We start from the raw sequence: 23,841 nt of genomic DNA on the forward strand, positions 1-23,841 counted from the left end.
CGTTGCTAGTGCTCGGGATTCATCATCGTATCGCCAACATCCTCATGCGGGACCTCTGCAATTCGAATCGAGCGCGACGTGTGAACCTGACGTCTGATGGTAAGGGTGTTTGAACTGTCTCCAAAGGGAAAGCGGCAGCGAGGCGACACGGCGAGCAGAAGCCAGACTCGTCGGGCTGGACCGCGACGGGTGCCAAGCCGCTAATCAGTTATTTGGTTAGTGCAGTCGTGCTGCTTTAACGTTAACTAATTCCCTCGTATCTGAATCGCGCAGTTTGACGCTGGAATTATCTCAGCAGCAACGATCATCGCCGACCCCCCTACCTCAAGTCAGTCTAATGCAGCTAAGCTGGTGCGTGCTTCCTGGAAAGTTCGTGCCGATGACCCTGACCGTATCGGGGTATGGTCAGCCATCGTGTTGGTTCTCGCAGCTTCTTGACATCGCGATGCTTCGCGTTGTACACCCTCCGTGGAGATGAGGCCGTCTCCCACCACCTGTTGCTGGTTTACGGGGCCTGGTGAGGTATCGACGCCGCCGTATGGCCCTCGTTCCGCTTCACCTGGTGGCTCCACCTGATTGAGCCACAGATCGTGGGCTGTTGTCAAGTATTTTCAATTCTCTGGCGCTCGCTTGACTGTAGAGAGTATGGATACGCGAGAAGCTTCCAATGTCGGTATCCGAAGAGGCAATTCCACCAGCACATGCTACTGGGAGAACACATGGACGACTTGAAAAACGGTAGAGGAGAGATGAGAGCGCAGACTTGGAGGTGGAGATTCGAAACTTCTTATGGCGCCTCCGGGACATCAATCGGATACACCGGCCGGGTGTTAATCCCCTCCGCTTGGCTGCACGGCTCTGCAAAAGAACTAATGCAGTCTGTCACGCGTGCAGCCTGACGTCTCTTTCAGTACACGAAGCACATTGACGGTGCCTGCCGTACAAGACCCGTTGTGAAGGCCGAATGCCATATTACGGGCAGCTGCTCATTGGCAAGGTGCCATAACCGACTATGGAAGATCGATTATTACCAAAGCTATGGATCTGGAACCCTTTCCGCTAGGGTTCATTAGTCATGTCTATGGGGGTATTTACATGCCTTTCCAACTATGAGATTGGAGGAAATTGCCCTAGCCAGTTGTTGTGAGGCTGCTTGATACTTGAAGGCGCTTGCTGATAACCTCGAGAGACGGCTGCCCATTTTGGTCATCATCAACCGTACGAGTCGGCCCAGAACTACTCTTATATATCTATCTCCTTGGATTAACTAATCTTCCCTTGTTACCGTGCAGCAATCTCCTTCTCGCCATGTCTCAACAAATCCATTTTGTGGAGACGAAACCCGGAACAGCTTTGGACTCTAGCCAAGTACGTGCGCTACGATCACACGTGCGGAAGGTTAATCTGGAGAGATCGACACAGAAGAGCACCCGACGATTGGAGAACTTTCGCTCCTTGACCATCACCGATTTCTCTGAGAGTGGGAAGGCGAAAGGTGCCAAGAAGAAACAATCCATCCAACTCAGTGTTACACATCTCGAAACGGAAATTCAAGACCTTCCATGGGGAGAAGACCCGCTCCAGAAATGCCCTCTTGCCCCTGACAGCCCTGAGATCCCTACAAGAGCGTTCCAGTGCCTATCGACTTCGTGCAACCTGTTCCTGCCAAAATGGTGCAGTCGCAGCAGATCGAGCTCGCAAGGTCCGCAATCACAAAGCCCAAGCCAGCATTCGTCCCCTGTCGATTCTTCCCAGAGCGACGAAACCCATCCGCATGCAGCACGGATAGCGAATGCTACTGATGTCGATGAAGCGCGGATCAACCAGCTGCTCAGAAGTTGTAAGTCTTGACCACAGAACTGAGATATTCAGCTGACTATCTTAGGCGCTTTCCGGATAGCAACCGAACCTCTGCTCTCTTCCGATGTCACCCATGGCGACCTACTGGCACTCCCATTATCCGCGGAATGCTTGTCCCACTCAGCATTTCTGTATGCCTTTCTTTACTCGATCTTACATATTCACAACTCGTGCATTGCAACGAACGAGTCTCTCGCCCTCAAGACGAAAGCGATTGAGTGCCTCCGAGGAGATCTCCGCAAGGATGATCCTAACATTCGAGCCCTTACCATTGGTACCATACTACTGTTGTCATGCGTCGCAGTATGCAACCCCCCTGCCAGTTTTAATATCACAGACTCACAGGGACCTAGTATCATTGCGGAGACCTTGCTGAATCAACAGCACACTCCGAAGGCCTGTATAAGCTCTTGGAGCACTGTCATACGGATGGCATCCGCCTACGAGCTGAGGTACTTCGTGCAATCTTCTGGTAACACATCTTATGACCTGTTCGAGCTTTGTCAAACTAACCGTTGATGTAGGCAGCATCTTCTAGGTACTGCATTGGTTTGTGACCAGCATAGATTCCTGCAGCCAGATTTCCAAGTGTTCCTCAACCGCCCTCAAGACTTTCCTACCATCAACGCACTGCCGCCAGTGCCTCCCGGATTCGAGTTGCATGAAGAAGTCATCAGCCCCGATGTGCTGTTGTCCGTCCGCATCATCCTTTACCTTCAAGACCATACCAGACCCAGCACATCCGACCCCGTCATGATCGAAGACCTACAAGCCCGTGTCGAAGCGCGACTAGTCTTCGACGAAAAAGCCAGCAAAGAGTTTGGTGCAATAGCAGAATGTTGCCGCGTTGCCGTCTACATTGTCAGCTACATCAGCAGCTCATCGACGAGGAAAAGCGCTTTTGTGCCTCTACGCCTGGCGGAGAAGCTCCTTACCTTCCTTGAAAAGACGAACGAACAGGATCTTTGGCGCTATCGACGCGACTTGTTCTTGTGGCTGCTACTTGTGGGATCCTCGGTAGGTAGAGGGCAGAACTGTTTTGCTGCCGAGCTTGCCACCCGCTACCAGCAATTCATTCAAAACGTCAAGAGAGATGTCAGAAGTTGGATCGACTCAAAGAACGGACCAGGAGCCATACACAATGTCATGGAGACGTTCATCTACGCCGATGACTGGGTGGCGAAAAGACACCTGCTTCCAAGCTGGAGTGACCTCGAACGGACCGTCTTTTCGTCTGGGTCGAAAGAAGGTGACACCGACATGGACACTGAAGCTTTACTCCAAGAGCTGGTGCAGAATACTAACCACTTTGAGTGAGTCCGAGCATCCCATGACAAAGGATGCATAGCCAAAACTCAGCCCTACTTGGCACCTACTTGGCTGTCCGTCAACCGCCTTGTCGTCGGGGTTGGTCGTCAATAGACTTCATCTCTCCCAGAACGATAGAGCACACGATTGTCGAGAGTGACTGCAGCTCGATGCATGTTGTCTGGTGGATGCTCGCAACAAGACGCACCTCATCTCTTCGGTGGCTCTGCAACAGGGACCAGGAACGCATCTCATCCTCAGTCTCAAGCCGAGTCGCCGGGACTTTCCACTATTAACCGCGAGCTACTCCTACTGAAGCGGAGTCTTTTATCGCAACTGCGTCGTGTCCGCAGCAGACCCGTCGATCTAGACGACGAAGAGCTCGTTGATTCTTCTCGATACAGTCTCACTGAGTCAGGCCTGGAAGGAAACACATCCAGAGGTTTTGAGCGTCCTACAATAGCTCGATTCCGTCTTGTATCTGTCGATCGAGCCGACTCTGCGCTTCTGACCTGCCCCAAGGTGGATTGATGCAGACGTGGACTGAGCTCTGGAAAGATCGTTATATCGCTGCCGACAAGTGGATGCCCTACAATTGAGTGGGGACGGACCTGATTCCACGATGATTTCAACGTCACCAGTACAGATGCGATTTGCACCGCACAGAACAGCAGATCCAATTTCCCCATTTTGACCTGGAAGACGGACTAAGAGTGATATGTCGCAAGGCTCGATTACTCGCCGAATACCGGTTAAGCGACTCAAGAGACGGGTATCTTCTGCTGGTACTTCGTCTGTGAGTATACGAGCTGAAGGTATGGTGGAAGAACGGGTATGCCATGTCGACGCAGGGGGTTCGAAAGGTCTAATCCATGATCGGAATCACAGACACGGGAAGGCAGAGCTGATGTCTGCCGGTCCATATGGGCAAACAATGCTAGGGCTATGAGTCTATGACATGACCAAGGGAATGGCAGATATGGAGACCTAGGCGAATCACCTGCAGCTGAACGCCCCGTGGACCATGGTTGGCTGCTTAATAGCCATCAATTTGATTTACATCAAGGACCGAGTTCCATTGCTCGGATAGGCACCAGAGTGTGCCGAACTCCACTTCTTCAATTGTTTCTGTCTCTGAAAAAAAAAAACCGCCGCCTCATTGCAAGGAGACCGCTTTTCTGGAAGAGGAAGTGCGATCCTTCTGCATGCGGAAGGTGACGGCTTCTCCACTGTGGCTCAGCCACTGCACTATGGGACGAATGCGCTGACGAAGCACGGCATGCGTATCGGCAATCCACCGTAATTAGTACCGGGTACATCAGCTGAAGGACCAAGCCAAAACATCGGCGTCAAGTACTCAGCTCTTCTGCGAACTGACCACACTGCTCCGTAATTGCCTTCATTTCCAATCATCGGCTTAGCATTCATCCAGCATTCGTGGTTGTGCCATTCGACCCTCATTTCCATCAGGCTCGTCTCTGAAGGTGTGAACATGCGGGTATCCAAGACTACCCGACAGAGGAAGAGAAGAGACAGCACGTCCAACTCAGACTCAGATACTTGTGGAACAACTTGCGGTCGCCACTCTATGCAGAGACACCTTTCGCCAAGACCATCATCTACACCAAGGGTAGCGCGGCACTGGACTGGAATCGCTTGGAAACTAGATATCGTGACTTCTACACAACCGAAGAGTATCAAGCTCGAAAAGCCTCCGCAGGATTAGCCGCAACGAGCGTTGGCCGGACCAGCAACAAACTCAAACGTCGCGACGGGCAGGATCCCGAAAATGCCACCTTCGAAAGCTCAGCCGAGGACTCAACACCGAAACGTCTGCGTCCAGAAGGTGGCCAGCAGTCAGGTCAAACGATCCCTCCATCCACGAGCCCCGTTGAAAGCAACAATGGCGCAGAATACATTCAAAGCAATCAGCCCCCTCACCTTTCAGCCAGCATTCCGCCTCCTTTGAGCGGACTTGAGCGTAGGACTCGGCAAGATGCCATGCTGTCTGATCTTGAGCTTGCCAAGCTTCCGAAATTCAAACGCTTGGTAGGGAACGGCATTTCAGACCAGATAAACAGACGGAAGGAGGTGATGAAGCTCGAAACCCAATGGATGAAAATGTACAAGCAAGTTGAGCAAACAGTCGAAGCTTATGTTCGAAGCTGGGGCCTCGACAGTCTCCACCCAATCGTACTGGCACCAGAATCTGCCTATCCGCGAAAGCTGAATCATCTGGTGAGCCTGATGCTCAGCGGCGGTATGGTACGGGTTGAATTCCGGCGCGAAACATTTCAGTCCCTCAGAGACAACAGAGCCATCACCTATTCCTTCTTCATCTGGCCACTGCTCATTGCTGCAACAACAGAATGGTGTCTTCGTCCTCACGTGGAAGAGGCCAGAATCTACAAGAGCTACGGCGGAGGAGTGATCCAGCAGGTGCTTGCGAGTTGTGAGTTCATCAGTACCCTCGGGTCATATCGTAAATGGGTTAACCTTTCTAGGCGTCGAGCCCGTGGTGGAAGCAAGACTTCGACAACAGTTTCTGGAGACCTACATCGAGAGAGAGATCAAACCACATATACCATCAAAGGCAAAAGACATGGCGACCACATTCCAAGGATTTATTGACCTAATAATGCCTCGTCAGAATACTCCATATCCCTTGCACGCTGTTTGCGACGTCAAGTCTTGCCCGAGGACTGACCCGATCCATCCCGACACCCCCGTCCGTGGGTTCACGCTTCTTGAAGAATCAGTGGATCGCATCAATTTCAGGGAAGATCTACGCAATGTTTTTGAGACGGCTCTCCAGTGGCGCGCCGAGAGAGATCAGACGATGTTTGAGAGATATGATATCAGCTTTCCTAGCCTCGGGGATGAATACGTTGCAAGTCAGATGGTGGAAGAGGAAGATAGCGAAGGGAACAAACGCGCCAGACCGGTCATTCTCTGCCTTCTCCCAGTCCTGTTTCGATCCTTTTCGAGGAGAATACTTGGCGAAAATGAGCCTCCGAAAAAGGTGGTCAGCGGGATTGTACTCTAGGCAGGGTGAAATGGCACCCGGGTGAATGGGGGAGTCCGCTTGTCCACTGCCGGTGCACGTTGGCCAAAATGATCTTCAGGTGGAAATCTCATGTACCTCGTGAAGTTGAGTGATTCAGTGCGAAATCGAGCATGTTCTTGCCAGCTAGCTAGTCATGCCAACCAGTCAATGCATTTCCTATCCTGAGAACGCAATGTGGTGGCTTATATAGACGGCTACGGACCGCCTCCCAGCGACTCGAAACCAACTTCCCGGTCGGCGCATCGCCGCACATTTCCTACTCTGCCCTGAGTCTCTCCACCAGCCGGCCGCTCAATCGCGCAGGCGTGGAACGTCATTGAGCCGTAGAAGTGTATGCATCACCTTTGGCATTATCACGTTGTTTGAAGCAGACGGTGCCCTGCTGAGCTGTTACTGTAACGAATTCCCTACATAGGTAGGGTCGGAGAGAGAATTATGCCTGTAAGCTATCGTATGATTGTATGAGACATTTACTCCCTCTTCTTCTTCTCGTAGACTATTAGATGTCTACGACACAGTGACGACTCTGGATAGAGTCTGCGCCCTCGTATACTTGCATGCAGCCGTTCCCTGGGCCTGGGCCTGGGCCTGCACTTGAACGTACGACACGTTCTGAGGGATGAGGAAGCTCGTCTCGAAGCCGCTCCTCTCGACTGTGCTCATGGCTCGGAGGCCCGAGGGCGGACTGCCCGCGAAGACGGTCCACGACTTGTACTCCGTGTTGCCGTTCCATGACATGTACGCTCTGACGCCACTATTTCCTTCTCGCTCCGCGTAGACGTCTGGGGGTGTTTGGGGACAGCCGGTCCAGTGGCCGCGGAAGTCGCGGTACCCGAGGACGCCGCCCGTTGGGGTGGGCATGCCGTTGGCCATGGGACCAAATTGCGCGGTCATGACGGATTCGCCCTGCTGGTTGAATTCCTGCATTAACGGCGCGAAACCGTAGCCGACCATTTTGTGGCCACCGGGTAGGAACTGCAGGTTGCCTTGCGCAGTTGCGTAGATTGGCAGGTTGGGGTTCTCGTATCGAGCCACAGCAATGGCGGTCTTTGCTTCGACATCCAGGCTGAGGATGAGGCCCGAGCTGGGGGCGGTCGGATTGGGCAGCGTCAACGGAGAGTTTGCATTGTCGAAGAGCGAGATGATGACGATCTCGCGGTTGCGTCCGTGGCGGTGACTCTGTCTTTGTCGGACGTCATGTTGGTAGCAGAACGTCGCATTCGCGGCTAGTTGGAAGTCGCCGCCATCAATGCCCGAGAGGACCCAGAGGACGTTGCCGGACCTCTTCTCGACCGCAATCTCGGAGCAGAGGTAGCGCGAGCTGATGATGTACCCTTCCTCGCCGTTCAGTTGGCTGACGGCATTGATGTGGAAATAGTTCCAGGCGGTCGCTTGAGTTGTACCGTTGTATCCCTCACTTCCCCGTGGCAGCTGGGATGTAGAAAATGGAAGCCTGTCCAGATGATCGAGCGCATGCCATTCGAAGATGATCTCGTTGCTGGCAATGTCGATTTCATAGATGATGGAATCGACTGTCCAGCCGGGATTGGGCCCGCCAACAGAAGACAAGTCATGCTGAGTGACATTGTTTGCCGTGACGAGGATGGTATCTTGCGGCGTGATGTTGATTTCGTGAAGGTCGATATTACCGGGGAAGGTCTGAGAGGCGTTGAGTGTCAAGAAGCGTCCCGGAAGACTGACTGTAGCAAGAGTCTCGTAAGAGGAATCGAGAAGAACGATCGAACCATAGCCGCGACCAACTGGCTCAGGAAACACCGAGCCATTCCAATAAGCTAGGACAGTCTTGCCTTGATATTCGTATGGGCCGAAGTTGAACGCCTGGCCACGGGGTCCGAACCACACAAGCTCGTTGTCATCGGTGAAAACGACGGGTGCAGTGGAATTGATATGTGCGAAGCCCGTCGGATTCAAAAACAGGTAGCCGGGAGCTGTCTGCCCGGTTTTGTTGATCTCAAGGGATAAGGGCGAGATGGTTGGGGCTGACTTGAACGAAAGCGTCGACCATGGCGGAGAGCTGGGTTGCTGTGCGCCGCTGACATTGATCAACAGGACTATGTATAATGCGAGTGCGAGTATCTGTCGAAGTAGAATAGTCATCGTGCTTGGTGTTGTTGTGCGTGAAGGCTGAATCACAGTACTTGCTTCGCAAAAGCTGCTTGAGCCGCAAAGACAGTCGTGGGTCACATTGGCAGGTGAAGCAGAGAAGGATGCCCGAAACAGCTTTTATCGATTGAGCTTTCAGCCGCCTGCGTAGGACATTACGTAGCTGCACGCACCCCAGCTCGACTTTGTCCCCCCTCCACGCAGATCGCTGTGGGTTGAGCGATTGGAGACCACGAGCTCGATCTGGTCATCTCCAGCCAGCCACTGGCGGAGGCAGCTGCCTCTGATAGACGCTCTTCATCCCCATAACGCGACCGTTCGCCGCGGCTGAGAACGAAAAATTCTCATGCGTCCGAGGCTAGAGCTTTCTCAACAAAGCTACCTGGGTTCGGTGCCACGACCACCCACGCGACGTGCCCAGTAAATAGCGACGTTGGGGGGCTTGAGACCAGTAAACTAAAGAGCCGACTCGGGCCTTAGCGAAGCTTATTTGTGCCAAGCGTGAATGTGGGGTCCCCTCGGCACACCTTCTTAAGTTGTGGACAGTACGGAGTACATGCTCCACTCCATTATTCCCCACCGATGGTACGGAGTACCGCCTTTTCTGATTGTGTTCTCTCGATACACATGAGTGTATGACGGATTCATTTAGGTTGCTGTCACAACTGTGGCTGTCCGGACTGTCACTTGCGCCGTGATTCACAGTGGCTGGATTGAATGATTAATATCCCGCACAATGGACAGCGATGCAGGCAGCTCTACAATATCCAAGCAATGCATCAGTGTCAACGCAGAATAGCTAAAGTCCCATTCAGCAAGAATCACACATCAAGGTACCGAATCACAACGGCCAACATGAGCAGCATGGCGTAGTGATTTTGGCAGACCGAGTTTGGAGAGTGGACTGCGACAATATCACGGTCCCCCAGCCACCGTGCTCTGTGCAGAGGTACTTTGCTAGCGCGTCGTCGACAAGAGGTAGAGGAGTTAGAGGCAGACTTGCCGGCATTTCCGCAATTTACAGGAAGTCTTGTCACCTTAGCTCAACTACAGAATAGTCCCTTCCGCTTACCCTGATGTGGGAAGAGCATCACCTGCTTACATGTTGGGTGGGCGCTACGACAGGGCGCTCTTAGGTAAGCTTGGCCCACAGAATAAGACGTCTAGTCACCAACCGACCGACCCCGCATTACCCCATCTTAAATACCTTCCATACCTACCGACCGTCGTCATGGTCCTCATCCCAATTTGTTTGTTTTCATCAATCATCTCGCCAAGATGATCGCGCCCATGTCCCATGATGACCTGCCGGCCTTCCCAGAAGGATTGCCGTTGGCTCCCATCGCCCGCATCTCGCACAATAAACTCCTCCAGAACGATCCAGCGGAGGCGGAGAAGGTCTTAGAGGCTTGCAGAACTCATGGCTTCTTTTACCTCGACCTCACCGACACCGACGACGGCCAGACCCTGTTGGGAGAGAGCGAAGACCTCCTAGAGCTCGCCTATCGCGCCTTTGACTGTCCCGTCGAAGAAAAGCGCAAGTTCGCCCTCGTCAAAGGCGTCAGCCTCTTCGGATACAAGGAAAATGGCACCGTCAAATTGACCGACCCAGAAAAGCGCCCCGACACGACCGAGTTCTTCAACGTGTCCAAAGACCACATGCATGGCATCACTGAAAGCCGGACCTATCCCTCGACGATCACAGACAACAGAGATCTCTTCAAACAGTTCACCCGCAACGCGCACGAAACCTGCATGCTTGTCCTGACCACACTGGCGAAGCAGCTTAACCTTGCGCCCGACGCCTTTGCGAACAAAAATCTCTTCAGTGAGCCCTCGGGCGATCACTGCCGCCTAACGCACAAATTTGCCCATTACTCCGACAAGTCTGCCATCGGTTTACCCTCGCACACCGACTTTGGGTCCATAACGATGCTGTTCAATTGGCTGGGCGGGCTTCAGATCCAGTCTCATGATCCAGCCAAGAACCGCGAGTGGGAGTACGTCAAGCCCATGCCCGGACACGCCATTATCAACCTCGGAGACGCCATGGTCACCTTCACGAACGGGCTGCTCAAATCAGGCAAACACCGCGTCATTCCAGCGCCGGGTGAGCAGGCCAGCGTGGATCGGTACAGCGTCGTGTACTTTGTGAGGCCGCACGATTCAGTCATGATGGAACCGCTTCCGGAGTTTACCAACTTGGCAGCCCATTTGAAAGTCGCGGGGAAGTTTGAACCCGAGGGCGGCAAGACGCTCACAGCAGGGGAGTGGATGAGACAGCGGTCGATTCAGCTTGGATCGTGATTTCAAAAGTCTTTTTTTCGGATTGTGTTTCTCACTTCGCTGTTGTGTGCTTCGACGGACAAATCAAGCCTTGCCATTACAAAATAGGATTTACTGTATTGAAGCTCATTCCTTACCACAGTTGTCGATCCGCATCCTTGGTCGTTTGGTTTCTAGTTACTCTGAGTCGTTCGCAAGGTTGCGGTGGTTATGGTCATGACTGGCGAAATGTGTGCAAATCTCGGGGTTGTTCTCTTTTCATGCCACCATGTCCGGCTCGATTTCTCCACCGAAACAAGTCACGGATATTGCGAGATGTTCTTTTCGCCTCGTGGCAGAAGAGCTCACGTATCTCAAACATACCGGGATCGATTACCAATGCTGGCATTGTAAGACGCAATGAGTCCGGGTGTGGGATGAATGGATTCTTGCATCTCGCAAGTAGGAGGTCTCGATGCTTGCAGACTTGACTGCTCTGGGCGGTAATTCAAAGGACTGGACACCGCGCTTCTACGCGCTGAATCCAAGTCTAGCATCGTAGGCAGATATATCCCGATAGGAAGAGTTCAAAAGCCTGAAAGCTCATTGCAGTGAGAACGCAGGACCCGTACATTCTGCTTCAAGGCGGCATGAATGTTCTGCCTAATTAGTGCTAGTTCGAGCCCCATCCTCCGAAGCGGCAACATTCTTGCAGTCGCCGCACGGACTGACCTCACTGTCAGCCCCTTCACCATCTTACGCAGGATTGGCTATTGACACGCTCTTCAATGTTTGCGCGATGTTCGCGAGGGACGTCAAAGTGTTTGCCTAACGCAACGTGCCCGCCGCAGCCGTCGCTCCCTTGTCCACGCTTCAACTCATCATCTCTCCCTGAGCGTACCCGAAAACTGCCCAATGCACGACGCTCCAGTTCGAAGCTGCTCACCGACTGGCTGCTCAATCGCTGGTTCCTCCTCGGCATTGTCTCTGGCGTCACCTTGAACGAGTATTTCAAGCGCCGCGGGGATGACTCCTTCGTCACATATACCTTAACCGGCAAGGAGCCCGTCTCCTCGACCGCAAGCATCTTCCACCTCCAACCGAAGCACCAATCAGAGAACCACGAGCTTTACAAGGAAGCATGGAGGAGGGGCATCTGGAACGTCCAGTTCAAACAGCCACAGCTGCAGATCGTGAGGGCATACACGCCGTTGCCGCCTGTGGATGAGAAGACCGGACAAGAGACGGGAGATTTACGGTTCCTCATCCGACACGACCCGCACGGCGAGGTCTCCTCTTGGCTGCACAGACTGCCGTTCACCGCGGAGATCGAGATGAGGGGCCCGTACCTCGAGTATGAGATTACCAAGGATGTCCGACAAGTTGTCTTCTTCGCGGGAGGGACGGGGATCGCCCCAGCTTTACAGGTCGCGCATGCTCTGTTCGAAGGAAACAAGGCGGTAGGACAGGAGGATGCGGCACGCAAGGACCGCAAGCTGCATATCCTCTGGGCGAATAGAATGCGGCAGGACTGTCTGGGCGGTGTCAGCGACGACCCGCCAGCGGAGTCTTTGCCTCCCAAATCGACCTGGTCGGGCTTCTTCTCGACGCCAAAGCCGAAACCAACACCTCCGCAATCGGCAGAAAAGGGTCCAATTGTGCGGGAACTTGAAGTCCTCAAGCAGAGATATCCCGGTCAGGTGACCGTGGAATACTTTGTCAACGCGGAGGACACGTGGATAGACGAAGACGCCGTCTTTCGCGCACTGTCCCGGTTCGATGACAAGGACTTCTCCGCAGGCACGCCGACGTCTGATGAACAGCGTCAAATCTTGATCTCGGGACCTCCGGGGTTTATTGCACACCTAGCAGGTCCAAAGGAGTGGAGGAACGGGCGGGAAGAGCAAGGCGCTGTCAGCAGGATCGTGGCGCACGCGCTGGCAAAGAACCCGCATCACGTCAAGGTTTGGAAGATCTAAACAGCCGTACGAGCGGCTGCGAGAGAATACGAACAGCTACAGGCAGTGAAGCCATACGTGAGTGCGTACTGCTCTTGGCCAGCAGCACCAACGTCTCGCGTAAACACGCTTCGCCCTACTGTGACCAAAGGTAACGGGACTACACTCGCCACGGGTCTTGCCAGCCGTGAGCATCTGTCGCGGGCATACCCTGCGCGTGGAAGAGCTATATCGTGTTCTGGGCAGCGAGGCCTGGACACATTATTAATATATTGTAAATTAATGTACCAATTTCGATGAATGCAATCCCGTTCTTCAAAGTGTCAACCACTGCGCGACAATCTGGGGAAGCAAACAACACAGTGGCAGACGAAACAGATTCGGAAAAGTTCGATATGGGACACAAGCAACGATCTCTGATAGAGTTCCGCCAGATGTGACACACCACGCGTAATGAGACTGCCGCAACAAAGCGGTTTGGAAGACCCTAGACAACCTCGTCCAGACTGGTCCAACTGGCGCCGTCAAAGTGGCTTCTCCACAGATTCCCATTTGGACCACAAGCAAAGACATCGGCCTGGGCTCCATACGCAATAGCGCACGGAGTATTGAAAACCTGCTGCGAGATGACTTTGGTGGCATTCGCGTTGTTGGCTCCGAACTGTTCGGCGGCCAAGCGCTTGTCGGCCGTGTGGCAGACAACTCTGCCCTTCAAGTCGCCGTCCGTCCCGCTCGGCACGTCGGGGCCTCTGACGGCGAAAACGAAGCACCTGTCGTCCGTGACCGTCACGGCAGGCGCCGAAAACATCCACCTGCTCTCGAGTTGGATACGAGTCGACCGAGACTTGGAATATGGCTGGTCCCAGACGTGTTGGGCAATCCAGGTCCCTGACTCGCCGTTACCGGTCCAGAGGTGGACTGCCGTGTCGTTGGCCCAAGGCAGACTCGCTGCTGTCATTGGCATATCGGGGCGAGCGGACTCCTCCATCCTTTCCCCTGCCCCCGGGTCCTGCCCGTCCTGGAGGGTGAACCTGTACAAGGTCCCCAGGTCGGCGCCGTCGGTCAGGCAGAACAGCCGACTGGGCCCGCCGTTCTGCACCAGGTTGATCAGACACGGCTGGCCAAGGCAATACGAGCCGAAGCTCACGACTGTGGGTGTCGACGCGTCTCCATCCCATTTGAGCCAGTTGATGTGGGCCTCGGAGGTACGGATTGCGACGTCGACTCGGCCGAGGCCCGTGCTGACGACGGAAGGACCGGAATCATAGATGGTGTCGTTGACCGTTTTCCAAGATTGCCACGCTCCGTTGGTGTAGGTTTTCCGCCAGAGCTTGCGATCCGCGCCCAGTGCAAAGATGTCGCGGATGTCTACCGTCCCGTTGCCTCTGTAGATGGCGGCGATCTCGCGGTCGGTGGCAAGCACAATGCTATCGTTGGGCGTGAAGAGCTCCCAACTTCCGGGCGCCGACCTGCTTGCTGGACCCTGCTGTGGCTCGTTGATCCACTTGCGGTAGAGGTGACCATCCCCTGCCACGGCGAATATTTCAGCCAGCCCCGCGGCTGTGCGATAGGCCTTTGGATTTCCGGCCATGATCATCGGCTTTGTGCCTTGGTTTACACCGGCATTGGGATCGGTCTTGCGAACCGGCAGCCGAAATGCAAACAACTGAGGATCGATGATGTTCGGAAGTGGCGGAGGCGGCTTTTCAGTGGGAGGCGCTGCGGTTCTAGACGACACTTCGTCTGTTCCAGACTTGACGACGACGACCGCTGAGTCCGAAGACTTCGAAGACGGGGGACCTGAAGCGGCTTGGGGATTTCGGTCCTCCTCGGCAAGGCCCAGCGAGGCATCAATCGCGCGGTGTGGATCAAAGGTCACATAATCGACCTCCTGGGTGATGAGCGCCATTTGTTTCTTGATCTGCTTCTTTGTCTGGAGGAGGGCTTCGATCTCCACGGGAATAGCCTTCGGCGAGGCAGCCACCTGGTAGTCCGGCATGCCACGGGCAATGTCGTTGAGCTGCTTGAGCAGAGTTTTGTACTCCAGGAATTGATCGAGCAGGTCATTCGTGTAGGTCGAGGCCATGTCGTAATCGAGCAGACTCGAGGACCACCAGGCCGGGGCAGACTTGTGGAAGTCCTTCAGATGGTCCCACTTTGTGATGATGGCGTAGCAATATTCTGGATGCACTGAAACCCGCGCCGGAAATTCCGTGGCTGCCTGGAACAGGCTGGCCATGTTCCACGGTTGCTGAGGATCTTTGACCTGGCCACCTCCTCTCCAATTGACGGCATAGTTGACCTCGCTGAGCGATTCACTGCTTGTCTTGTCGAAGCCGCCATTCCCTTCACCCTGGAATGCGCTCATCGAAATGCTGAGTTGGGCTTTGATGTGCTGGGCGCTGTCCGTATCTTTGGTGACCATGCTTACGATGGCATTGAACTCTCCTCCCTTGACCCAGCCGGAGATGAACCCGTCTCCATAGGCATTGATGAACTGCTCTTTGCTGCTATAGACAGACTCGACCTTGTTGAACGTCATGGCAGAGGTATCAGGCTGCACGAGGTCGTTCATGACTTTGACGGTCAAGATATAGGTTAAATCGCTTTGCTTGACCTTGTCCTCTTGCACAAAGGCGCCACTCCCACTTGCCGTCACTGTTCCCAACTTCACCGAGGCCGCGGCCGAGATGTTGAGGTTCTCCAGTGCATCGGAGACTTTGTTGGTCACGGTCGTCTTGTAATCTACGACCTGTGGGATGGTGTCGTCGGGTGTGATTGGATGGAGCTTGACGTGCTCTTTGATATTCTTGATGTCCGGAATGTCCTCAGATACTGCAGCATCTGTGGAGGGGTCTGCCGCTTTGAGGACTTGGCCATCTGGTTTGGCAACGTTGTCGGGACCAGTAGGTGGTGGTGTTGCTGAACCGCCAGTAGAGGTATCACGTAGCAATCGAGTCCCGACCAAGGGCTGAGGAGCAGTGAGTTTGAGCTCGGTGGAATCCTTGAATGATACGACATTCTCCATGCACACTTGTTGGAGGTAGGTATTATAGCCCTGGACATGTGAGCTGCCAGACCGTAGGAGAGGTATTCCGAGAGCAATCTCACCTGGCCAAGTCGCATTGACTGGTCGAAAGGCACGAGTATCAAAGGCATGCTGGGGGTGGTTCAGCGTAGTGAGTCAAAACAACGAACTGTGGAGAAAACGGTTCCAGACACTTGTATAGAGGAGGCGGACGCAGCAGACCTTATAGTTCCAGTCCCATTTCGACTCACCGTCCTTGACCCTTACCTGGTCGAAGGAGGAGCAAGGCAGCCTCCTGTGGACAGCTCGACCTTCAGCTCTCAGCCTACATTGATAATAGGAGTCCACCTGCGCATGGCTGTCGCACGTTGGTCACCTCAGCCAGCCGCCAGAGGGTCGGGGCTGGCGACACGCACTGTATTTCTCTCCATCTCACGGACAATGCAACTTTCGGATCGAACCCAGCGGTTGCCAGATGCAGTGGGAGGGAGGAAGGGTGAGTGAAAAGTGAGGAGACGGGTAAATGGGAAGGTTAAGCGAGCCGAGTCGATTTGTGGCTGGCTGCGCAGCTGCTGAGCTGAACAGTTTCATTTCCTCCCTCACGCGCACCTATCGCTTCATAGTGAACAATGGAGGAACGGTTGCCCCTTTCGGCCTGAGATGTGCATGTGCTGAAGCCCAGGCAAGTCTAGCCATCTCCTGCGTCATCGCCGGAAATGCTCTCTCGTGTTGGCGGCGTGTCAGTACGCTGGGTGGCTGGCAGAGCTGAAGGCGCCGTCCAACTCGGTTGTCAAAGCCTCTCCACTTCAAACATGGTGGTGTGAACGGAAAGCTGCAGGAGTTTCCATTTTCAACTCCTCCCAAAGCCATGTTGTTCCCGACTCTGAGCAGTCCATCCCTTCGATTGATCCTGTGCGATGACTTGATACCAGAAACACAGCTCCGAGATCCAAGCCAATCTGTGAACATCTGGTGTCCTATATGTACTGCAGGTTCTAATAGCAGCAGTTGCGGCCTTGCAGCGATTGCGTACGACTGACTGAGAGATCTGTGACTCCGCCGAGGATATTGCTCTGGACATACAGTTTCTCACCAGGCCAACTCTAACGAACCGGAAGCGTCAATGGACAGCGACGACGACTCGGATATTCGACTCCTTTCGATTCGCAAACACGCCGCAGCAAAAGCTCCTTTCAATGTCCCGGCACCTGATCTAAGAGCCTTGCAACTTCCGAGTAAACCATTCGGACCCAAAGCCTTCGAGACGAGGGTGCTTGAGATTGGACTCTTCTCTGGCTTCGACTCGAAACTAGCGACTGCACCAGATCTCGGGCCATTCCAGGCGGAGTCGCCCTTCCAGCTTGAGAATAGCTACGAACTTGTGGTCACACCTTTAGGGCGGAACAGCTTCTCAGACGTGACCAGCACCTCCTCTTCGTCCTCTTACGAGCACCTTTCTGCGTCAGTCGGGGTAGGAGTTGACTGCGTGGTCTTTGGAGGATCTGTATCCGTCTCGTATGACAAGTATGTCACTACGAACACAGACGTACGTTCACTGCTCGGAGGGACCTTCTTTGCACTAATCTGACCTACTGGATCAGGGCTTGAAGCATAGCCAGCATGCCGTATGCTACGACTCAGCTATACGGTACTTGAACGCACCGCTACTGTCAGAAGTGGCCAAACGAGTTCTCCGTGAGCAAGGAGAAGCCGCGTTCCAGGCGAGATTCGGTGACTACTTCCTAGGTGGATTTGTGACAGGCGCAGAGTCTGGTCTTCTCATGTCTTATGCTCACTCTGACCGAGAGGAGACGGAAATTACGCGCTTCACCATTACTGTCAAAGTCCTCTTCTGGAGTGCGAGTCACACCGAGGAAACTGTACACACTGACACTCTAGAGACGTCATTTTTGACATTCACGTCTTTCAACACTCTGGATCCAGCATCCTCAAGGATAAATACTGCTCCAGGCCCTGGTAGTATTGGCATTACCTCACGAAACCCAACGATCCAAGAGACACAAGAGCAGGTGAAAAAGATAACGTTGACGACTCAAGCGTTGTCTTCACTTGTAGCAGCGAAAAGGCAGTCCATCTTTGGGACGGCACTTAGCACAGAGGACTGGGATGCTGGCGGAACAATCAATGTCGCCCATGCCGCAACACGACTGACGAGAATGTATCCTTCTGGAGCCCTGTTGCAGATCCAGCTCATCCCCTATACTGTGTTGTGGGAATACCAGGAAGTGCTTGGCTCCACAGCATGAGGGATGGGTGCATAGGCGTCAATTGCCGACATGACATGCTACTGGCTTCGTCTCATTACAACCAGTAGACCTTTCGACGAATAGCTGGTGCCTTAACGTTGATCATATACAGCAGCAAGTCAGGTACAACATCCACGCTTCTCCAATCACGCGTCTCCGTGGACAGTCGGTCTCCCAGCCACCAATCAGAAGTCAACGAATTTAACCGAATTCCGCCTCGGCTTCTGTTGATACGGCAGAGATTGAGGCGATCCGCCTCCTCTTCAGGATACACAAGCCATGGCAGACCCGGGATTCAAATACCCCTTCTGCCGCGAAAAGAGTTTCTTTGCTTTGTCGCGCCGCCGAGAAGCCGCTATTCTCGCGATTTCATCCACCCAAACTGCCGCAAACTGCCGGGATGCCTCCACGCAAGACAATCTACCTCCCTACAAAGGACTATGAGCTCCCAGACATCGACATCTTGACCTTGATATACGAGTCGCCTGAATCCTGGACCCAGGAAAGCACTGTTCTTCATGCTGAAGCCGCGCTCCCTTCCAATGCCGTCACGAAGGCCCAAGCTCGTATCTATACGAGACGACTAGCATGGGTATTCAGGCACGTCTTCTCCATCGGCGCCAATGGGCCGGGCAAAGACGTCGTTGTCTGCATCTCTTCCGGGCAGGTACTGCTGAGTAACGTCTTCTACGGGGTGATCGCCGCCGGAGGAGTATACTCCGCTGCGAGTTCATCTTTCACAGCAGGAGAGTTGGCCCGCCAGATCAAGCAGGGACGAAGTTCCTGTATAGTGTGCAGTGAGGACTGCAGGGATGTAGCAGTCAAGGCTGCGAAGGATTGTGGCGTGCCGTTGAGCAGAGTTTTGGTGTTAGAGAGTATGGGTGGGAAGAGGGCACTCGGGGATGTAGAAAACAAGGGCCGGAACTGGCTGGACGGTGGAGAAGAGGAATGGGTCAGGAAAGGTGACTTGTTGGACTGGGAAAGGATCACGCACAAGCAGACGTTGAAGGAACGAGTTATTTGCTTACTGTATAGCAGCGGAACGACGGGCGTTCCAAAAGGTGATTTCCCCAACCTTATCTGTTGCATGAGCCGAGCTGACAGCAATATCCAGGAGTCAACATCACGCACGCAAATCTCGTCTCGGAAGGCTTGATTCCGCAATACCAGATACGTCAATACTTCGCGCACCAGCGTCGTCTCGATCCAGCCTATAGTTTCGAGTACCGCACATTGGCACACCTCCCCGCAGCCCACATTGCCGGGTGTCAGGGCTACTTTGTCAACCCGTCCATCGCTGGCGGCCCCGTATATTGGATGCCGAAATTCGACTTCCCGCTCTTCCTCGAATACAACAGACGCTATAAGATCACTACCTTCTTCACGGTGCCACCGATATATCTGCTCATTGCGAAAAGTCCGCTCGTCACCGACCAATTTGCAAGTCTTGTGCACGCCATCACCGGCGCGGCGCCCATGGGCGCGGAATTACAGGCCATGGCGGAGAAGAAGTTGGGATGTCAGATCTCGCAAACGTGGGGTCTTTCAGAGACGACGGGCAGCGTGACAGCCATGCCGTGGGACCAGAAGGATGAAACGGGTAGTGTATCGCCTCTACTGCCCAACGTGCGGATGCGAATCGTGGACGACGAGGAAAACGACGTCGAAGAAGGTCAGGAAGGAGAATTCATCGTCCAAGGACCCATGGTCACGACAGGCTACTGGGACAACGAAGCCGCGACCAAAGAAGCGTTTACCAAGGACGGAGCATGGTTCAAGACGGGCGACGTGGGTCTCTGCAAACATGGTAAATTCTACGTGGTGGACCGCAAGAAGGTATTTCAGCTCGCACGCGCGGGACTCTCACCTTTAACTGACACGCCACAGGAATTGATCAAGTACAAGGGTCTCCAAGTCGCGCCTGCAGAGCTGGAAGCCCTTCTCCTCTCGCACAAGCTCATCCTTGACGCGGCGGTCATTGGCGTCCCCGACCCGTCGGGCAGCGGCAACGAATTACCCCGCGCGTACGTCGTGGCGGACAAGTCCAAGATGTCGGAACAGGAGATCAAAGCCTTTGTCAGTCAGAACCTGGCCCAGCACAAACAGCTGCGAGGTGGGGTGATTTATCTGGACGCTATTCCCAAAAGCCCAAGCGGGAAGATTCTCCGACGCGAGTTGAGGGAACTGGCCAAGCGGGAGCGCGTGGCGGGACAATCGAAGATCTAGGTAGCTAGGTAGGTAGGTAGCTAGGTTGGTAGGTAAATCGGATCTAGATGTGGCGGCAAGCAAAGATCTTATTAGGTAGATTGGCCGAGATGTTTGGCGAAAAGCAAAGACATGACTGGTAGACTGGTTCCAGGTCAACGGAGCACGTGTCTATCTATGCTTGAGCGAGGCAGGGAGGGAAGTGAAGTGAGGAGAGGGAAACCAAAGACATACACGGGCGCCGTAGAATACAGTAGGGCATAGTAGTCCAGGCGGAGCGGACATTAATACACTTTCGTGGGAGGCAGGCTGGCAGGCAGGCAGGCTATATATTTATTTCTTTATTCATCCATTCATCCACTCATGCATGCACATATCCCTTCTTTACCTAGGGCACTCCACGTGCCTCTAAGGGTATAATGCCGCGGTGAGAAAATATTCGATATATGATCGCATCGAGGAAAGCGAGACGCGATATCTCTCCCGGGTATGCGTCTCACCAGACTTGGAAGCATGGGCAAATCCCTACTGTACTTGGGCGCGAGAAGACCATCCAATCCGTCTGACCATACATCGTACTGTAGCACTTCGTAAATGGCGTAGCTAGGTAATTAGGGAAGCTATGCTTAGTCGGCTGATGGGTGGATGACAGTTAACGGGCAAAACAATTGAATGACTGCCATGTTCCGTACCTACAGAGGAGCGAGGTTCCGATTGGATCGGGCAATTTCTGAACCTACAGTAAGAAGCCACGGGCAGCGGAGCGCGTGGTACAGCGTCCCCAAACTCAATGCACGTGTCTGTACCCAGTATTTTGCTCCATACGGAGTACGAAGTAAATAAACAATAATTAACGGCTTCGTTGCGGGGCACGCCCCTCGGGACGGTATAGACACGCATATGCAACATTGCTGTTGTTACTGGCTTTTGCGGGACCCGCGATATCTCGGTAACCTAATGAGGGCCATGGTCTCGAGGAGGAGCTGATGATATGGTCGATTAATGTACGTACGTATGAGTCTCTGCGTGTGTGGTCGTCACAAGAAGAGAGGTAGGCTGTGCTATCTTCATTCTCAGCGCCCTCCCGTTCCCGCTCAGAATGTCCAAACTCCCTGACTCTGACTCTGATTCTGACCCAGGAGGATCGCTCGGGCTTGCATCTATCCAACACGCCCGGCGCCAAAGAGAGAATCAGACCGGCCCAGGCCCGAAAGGAGTACCTACAAAACCCAATCCCCGCCGATCAAAGGAGCGACAAACATTCACCTCCTGGGCGTTGTGGGCGTTGCGACGCCATTCGCGCGACCTCGATCCGGCTGGTCTCTGTGCTGCCCATCCCCCATCATGCCCTGCATGAAGGTAATATAATCATACTTGGGCACGTTCCTGTCGGCCTCCAGATCCGGCCCGGTATGCTCGGGCATACTGCTCAATAGATCTTCAATCAAATCGTCGGGAATGAGTGAATGCCGCAGATCCATCTCCGTGACGTAGGGCTTCCCATCCGCCACCTCGCGGAACGACTGGAAGACTTGTTCTGAGCTGTTCTGATCTTCCGTCACGGACACCATAAACCGGATGAACTGCTCGAAGCCCACGCCACGGGACTCTCGTTGCCGACGCGAGACGGGTGACATGGTGGGATCGATGCCGCTGTGGCAGACTTCCACGAACTTGTCGTGCATTTCGTGCTCGTCGTACACCAGTCCCAGACTGGCCAGCGCGGCGCTGAATTCGAGCTCCGTGAGTGCGTTGGTGCCGTCACGGTCAAAGTGGCGAAACACAGATTCGAATTCCTCGAGCTGAATTGGTGTCAGGTTGGTCATGTTACGAGCAACCATTTGATTCTCGAGGAATGTCAATTTCTTCTGCACGCTTGCCTTGACAAGGCTGAGCTCGTATAATAGCTCGTCGTACGTGTATGTTGTGTAATCGTTTTCGTCAATGTTGGCCTCCTGGCACTTCTCATCGAGGATCGCTATACCCTCGAGGTATTGCTCGAGCGGACCAAGATTGTCGGCCAGACGTTGGGCATGATTCAGTTGATCCTCGACATCACCTTCCAGTCCGGAGACGGCGAGGGAGAGCGTGTTCAGGGTCAATGCGAAATCATTGGCCTTATCGGCAAAGGTCTTCCTCAACGCGTTTTTGATGTCTCGGATGGTCTCATTGATCAGCTTGCTTCGAGCGTGCTCGTCGGTCCCCAATGCCGCCCATTCGTGGTCGAGCACTTCTAGTCTCAGTTCTGGCGGTGGCTGGTACGGACGCAGTCTGTACGTGGAGAGTTTGGTCTTGATGTTGCCTAGCAGCGCGGCTAAGTCGGACTTCTCGGCCACCCACTTGCGTTTCTGGCTCCGCTTGTAGCTGGCCAACGCATTGGCTTGAGCCTTCGCGTCTGCATACGTCCCCTGGAATTGCGAGTCGCGCCAGGACTGGCGCTGTTGTCGGATCTGTTGCAGGAGGGCACGCATTCTCTTCTCGTATGCTGACTCCATTTCCCACGCGCCTTGCATATTGCTCACGAACTTCTCGACTCGTCTGCCTGCATTTTCCACCCTCTCCATGGCACTGAATGCGTGAAACCAGTAGGCGATGTAGGTCATCAGTGATCTTTCATCGGGTTTGGGGACATCTGCCACGTCTTCGACGTCGAGCAGGTCCGGGATGCCGATCTCTCTGCTCGCAATCTCGAACGCCAACTTCATGTTCCCTTTGTGGTCCGACTTATCCAACATGTCAAAGTCGATCAGATCGGGCCGGTGGATATCCAGAAGCGCACAAAAGGCGAGCCCATTATTCCACGAGGATGAAAAGTCCCGCACTTCGACTCCTTCATAGCATGCCGTTTTCCGTTGGCACCACAGCAGCAGACCTTCCTTGGCCGTCAAGCCTTCCTCGTTGATGTCGGAGATGGTGAACCGCAGAATGAGCGTCCATATCAGCCCCAAAATGATCTTGCGGTTCCCATCAACCACGTCCTCTGCACCAATGTTTGTCATCTGAATTCCGCGGCTCTTGATAAACTCGAGTGACTTATTGACGTTCTCGAATTTCTGCACCCGGAGGCGAGGGTTCGCCGCATATCGCCCGAGGGATTCATTGCTGAGGATCTCGAGAAGGTGGATGAGGATGATGCCGTCGGAAAGGTCTGTGACGAGGCTTCTGACGGCGACTTCACGGGGTTTGATCTTGTTATTGAGCCTGGAAGCGTCAGTCTATCTAGGCCGAAGGCGTCGGCGTCAATGGTGGCATGTACCATTTTGTAAAGGTCTTCTCTTGGACATTCACCCATTGCTTTTCCAATAATACCATGGCTGCATGTCAGACGACAAGTAGGCCGGGGTCCCTCGATGATGGATACTCGGAGGTCTACGTGCGCAAGTCTGTTAAAGAACAAGTCGGTGTCGATGATACGGTGGTGCAGTATTCAAAACTCCAGGGTATGGGATTGACAAACGCAGGTTTCAGCGCAGGCACACGGACGTCCAAGTGTCAGACTAATATGCAGTCATTGAGAGAATGATCTAGACTAGGTACAGTCGGTAACTAATCCTGTGATTCCCAGCTGAATGCCAGCTGAAGCGAGCGTGAGGGGGTCAGTTTTTCGGCCTTGTCTTGTTCCGAAAAGTAAACAAGCCGCTAGCGGGGCAACCAGACCAAGAAGGGAATCCACCAATCAGATGGCGTCGGCTCCTGCTATGTCGCTTCCTCGTCATCGGCGACATGGTCCTGGTAGTACTGTATTTGACTTCCATGAGT

General features: G+C 53.8%; 8 protein-coding genes across 8 annotated transcripts; 5 read left to right on the top strand and 3 right to left on the bottom strand.

Annotated features, from left to right (window-relative positions):
• Positions 1 to 1,308: 1,308 nt before the first annotated feature.
• G647_05528 (uncharacterized protein) lies at positions 1,309 to 6,214 on the top strand (the record flags this gene model as incomplete). The annotated part of the gene is made up of 6 exons (XM_008729856.1): positions 1,309 to 1,840; positions 1,886 to 2,163; positions 2,214 to 2,332; positions 2,385 to 3,173; positions 4,653 to 5,620; positions 5,673 to 6,214. 6 exons carry the CDS (start codon positions 1,309 to 1,311, stop codon positions 6,212 to 6,214), a joined length of 3,228 nt encoding a protein of 1,075 aa, XP_008728078.1.
• A 528-nt stretch (positions 6,215 to 6,742) lies between these two features.
• Positions 6,743 to 8,353, bottom strand: G647_05529 (uncharacterized protein; the record flags this gene model as incomplete). Its single annotated transcript, XM_008729857.1, has 1 exon — positions 6,743 to 8,353. One exon carries the CDS (start codon positions 8,351 to 8,353, stop codon positions 6,743 to 6,745), a length of 1,611 nt encoding a protein of 536 aa, XP_008728079.1.
• Positions 8,354 to 9,637: 1,284 nt separating this feature from the next.
• G647_05530 (uncharacterized protein) lies at positions 9,638 to 10,666 on the top strand (the record flags this gene model as incomplete). Its single annotated transcript, XM_008729858.1, has 1 exon — positions 9,638 to 10,666. One exon carries the CDS (start codon positions 9,638 to 9,640, stop codon positions 10,664 to 10,666), a length of 1,029 nt encoding a protein of 342 aa, XP_008728080.1.
• A 746-nt stretch (positions 10,667 to 11,412) lies between these two features.
• On the top strand, positions 11,413 to 12,603 carry G647_05531 (uncharacterized protein; the record flags this gene model as incomplete). Its single annotated transcript, XM_008729859.1, has 1 exon — positions 11,413 to 12,603. One exon carries the CDS (start codon positions 11,413 to 11,415, stop codon positions 12,601 to 12,603), a length of 1,191 nt encoding a protein of 396 aa, XP_008728081.1.
• A 466-nt stretch (positions 12,604 to 13,069) lies between these two features.
• Positions 13,070 to 15,610, bottom strand: G647_05532 (uncharacterized protein; the record flags this gene model as incomplete). Its single annotated transcript, XM_008729860.1, has 1 exon — positions 13,070 to 15,610. The coding sequence occupies one exon, from the start codon at positions 15,608 to 15,610 to the stop codon at positions 13,070 to 13,072; it is 2,541 nt and encodes an 846-aa protein (XP_008728082.1).
• A 1,123-nt stretch (positions 15,611 to 16,733) lies between these two features.
• G647_05533 (uncharacterized protein) lies at positions 16,734 to 17,877 on the top strand (the record flags this gene model as incomplete). Its single annotated transcript, XM_008729861.1, has 2 exons — positions 16,734 to 17,156; positions 17,212 to 17,877. 2 exons carry the CDS (start codon positions 16,734 to 16,736, stop codon positions 17,875 to 17,877), a joined length of 1,089 nt encoding a protein of 362 aa, XP_008728083.1.
• Positions 17,878 to 18,277: 400 nt separating this feature from the next.
• On the top strand, positions 18,278 to 20,103 carry G647_05534 (uncharacterized protein; the record flags this gene model as incomplete). The annotated part of the gene is made up of 3 exons (XM_008729862.1): positions 18,278 to 18,938; positions 18,992 to 19,713; positions 19,765 to 20,103. The coding sequence occupies 3 exons, from the start codon at positions 18,278 to 18,280 to the stop codon at positions 20,101 to 20,103; spliced, it is 1,722 nt and encodes a 573-aa protein (XP_008728084.1).
• Positions 20,104 to 21,344: 1,241 nt separating this feature from the next.
• Positions 21,345 to 23,394, bottom strand: G647_05535 (uncharacterized protein; the record flags this gene model as incomplete). The annotated part of the gene is made up of 2 exons (XM_008729863.1): positions 21,345 to 23,283; positions 23,339 to 23,394. 2 exons carry the CDS (start codon positions 23,392 to 23,394, stop codon positions 21,345 to 21,347), a joined length of 1,995 nt encoding a protein of 664 aa, XP_008728085.1.
• Positions 23,395 to 23,841: the final 447 nt, after the last annotated feature.

The sequence above is a fragment of the Cladophialophora carrionii genome, assembly GCF_000365165.1.
Source record: "Cladophialophora carrionii CBS 160.54 unplaced genomic scaffold supercont1.4, whole genome shotgun sequence".
NCBI classification, from domain to species: Eukaryota; Fungi; Ascomycota; class Eurotiomycetes; order Chaetothyriales; family Herpotrichiellaceae; genus Cladophialophora; species Cladophialophora carrionii.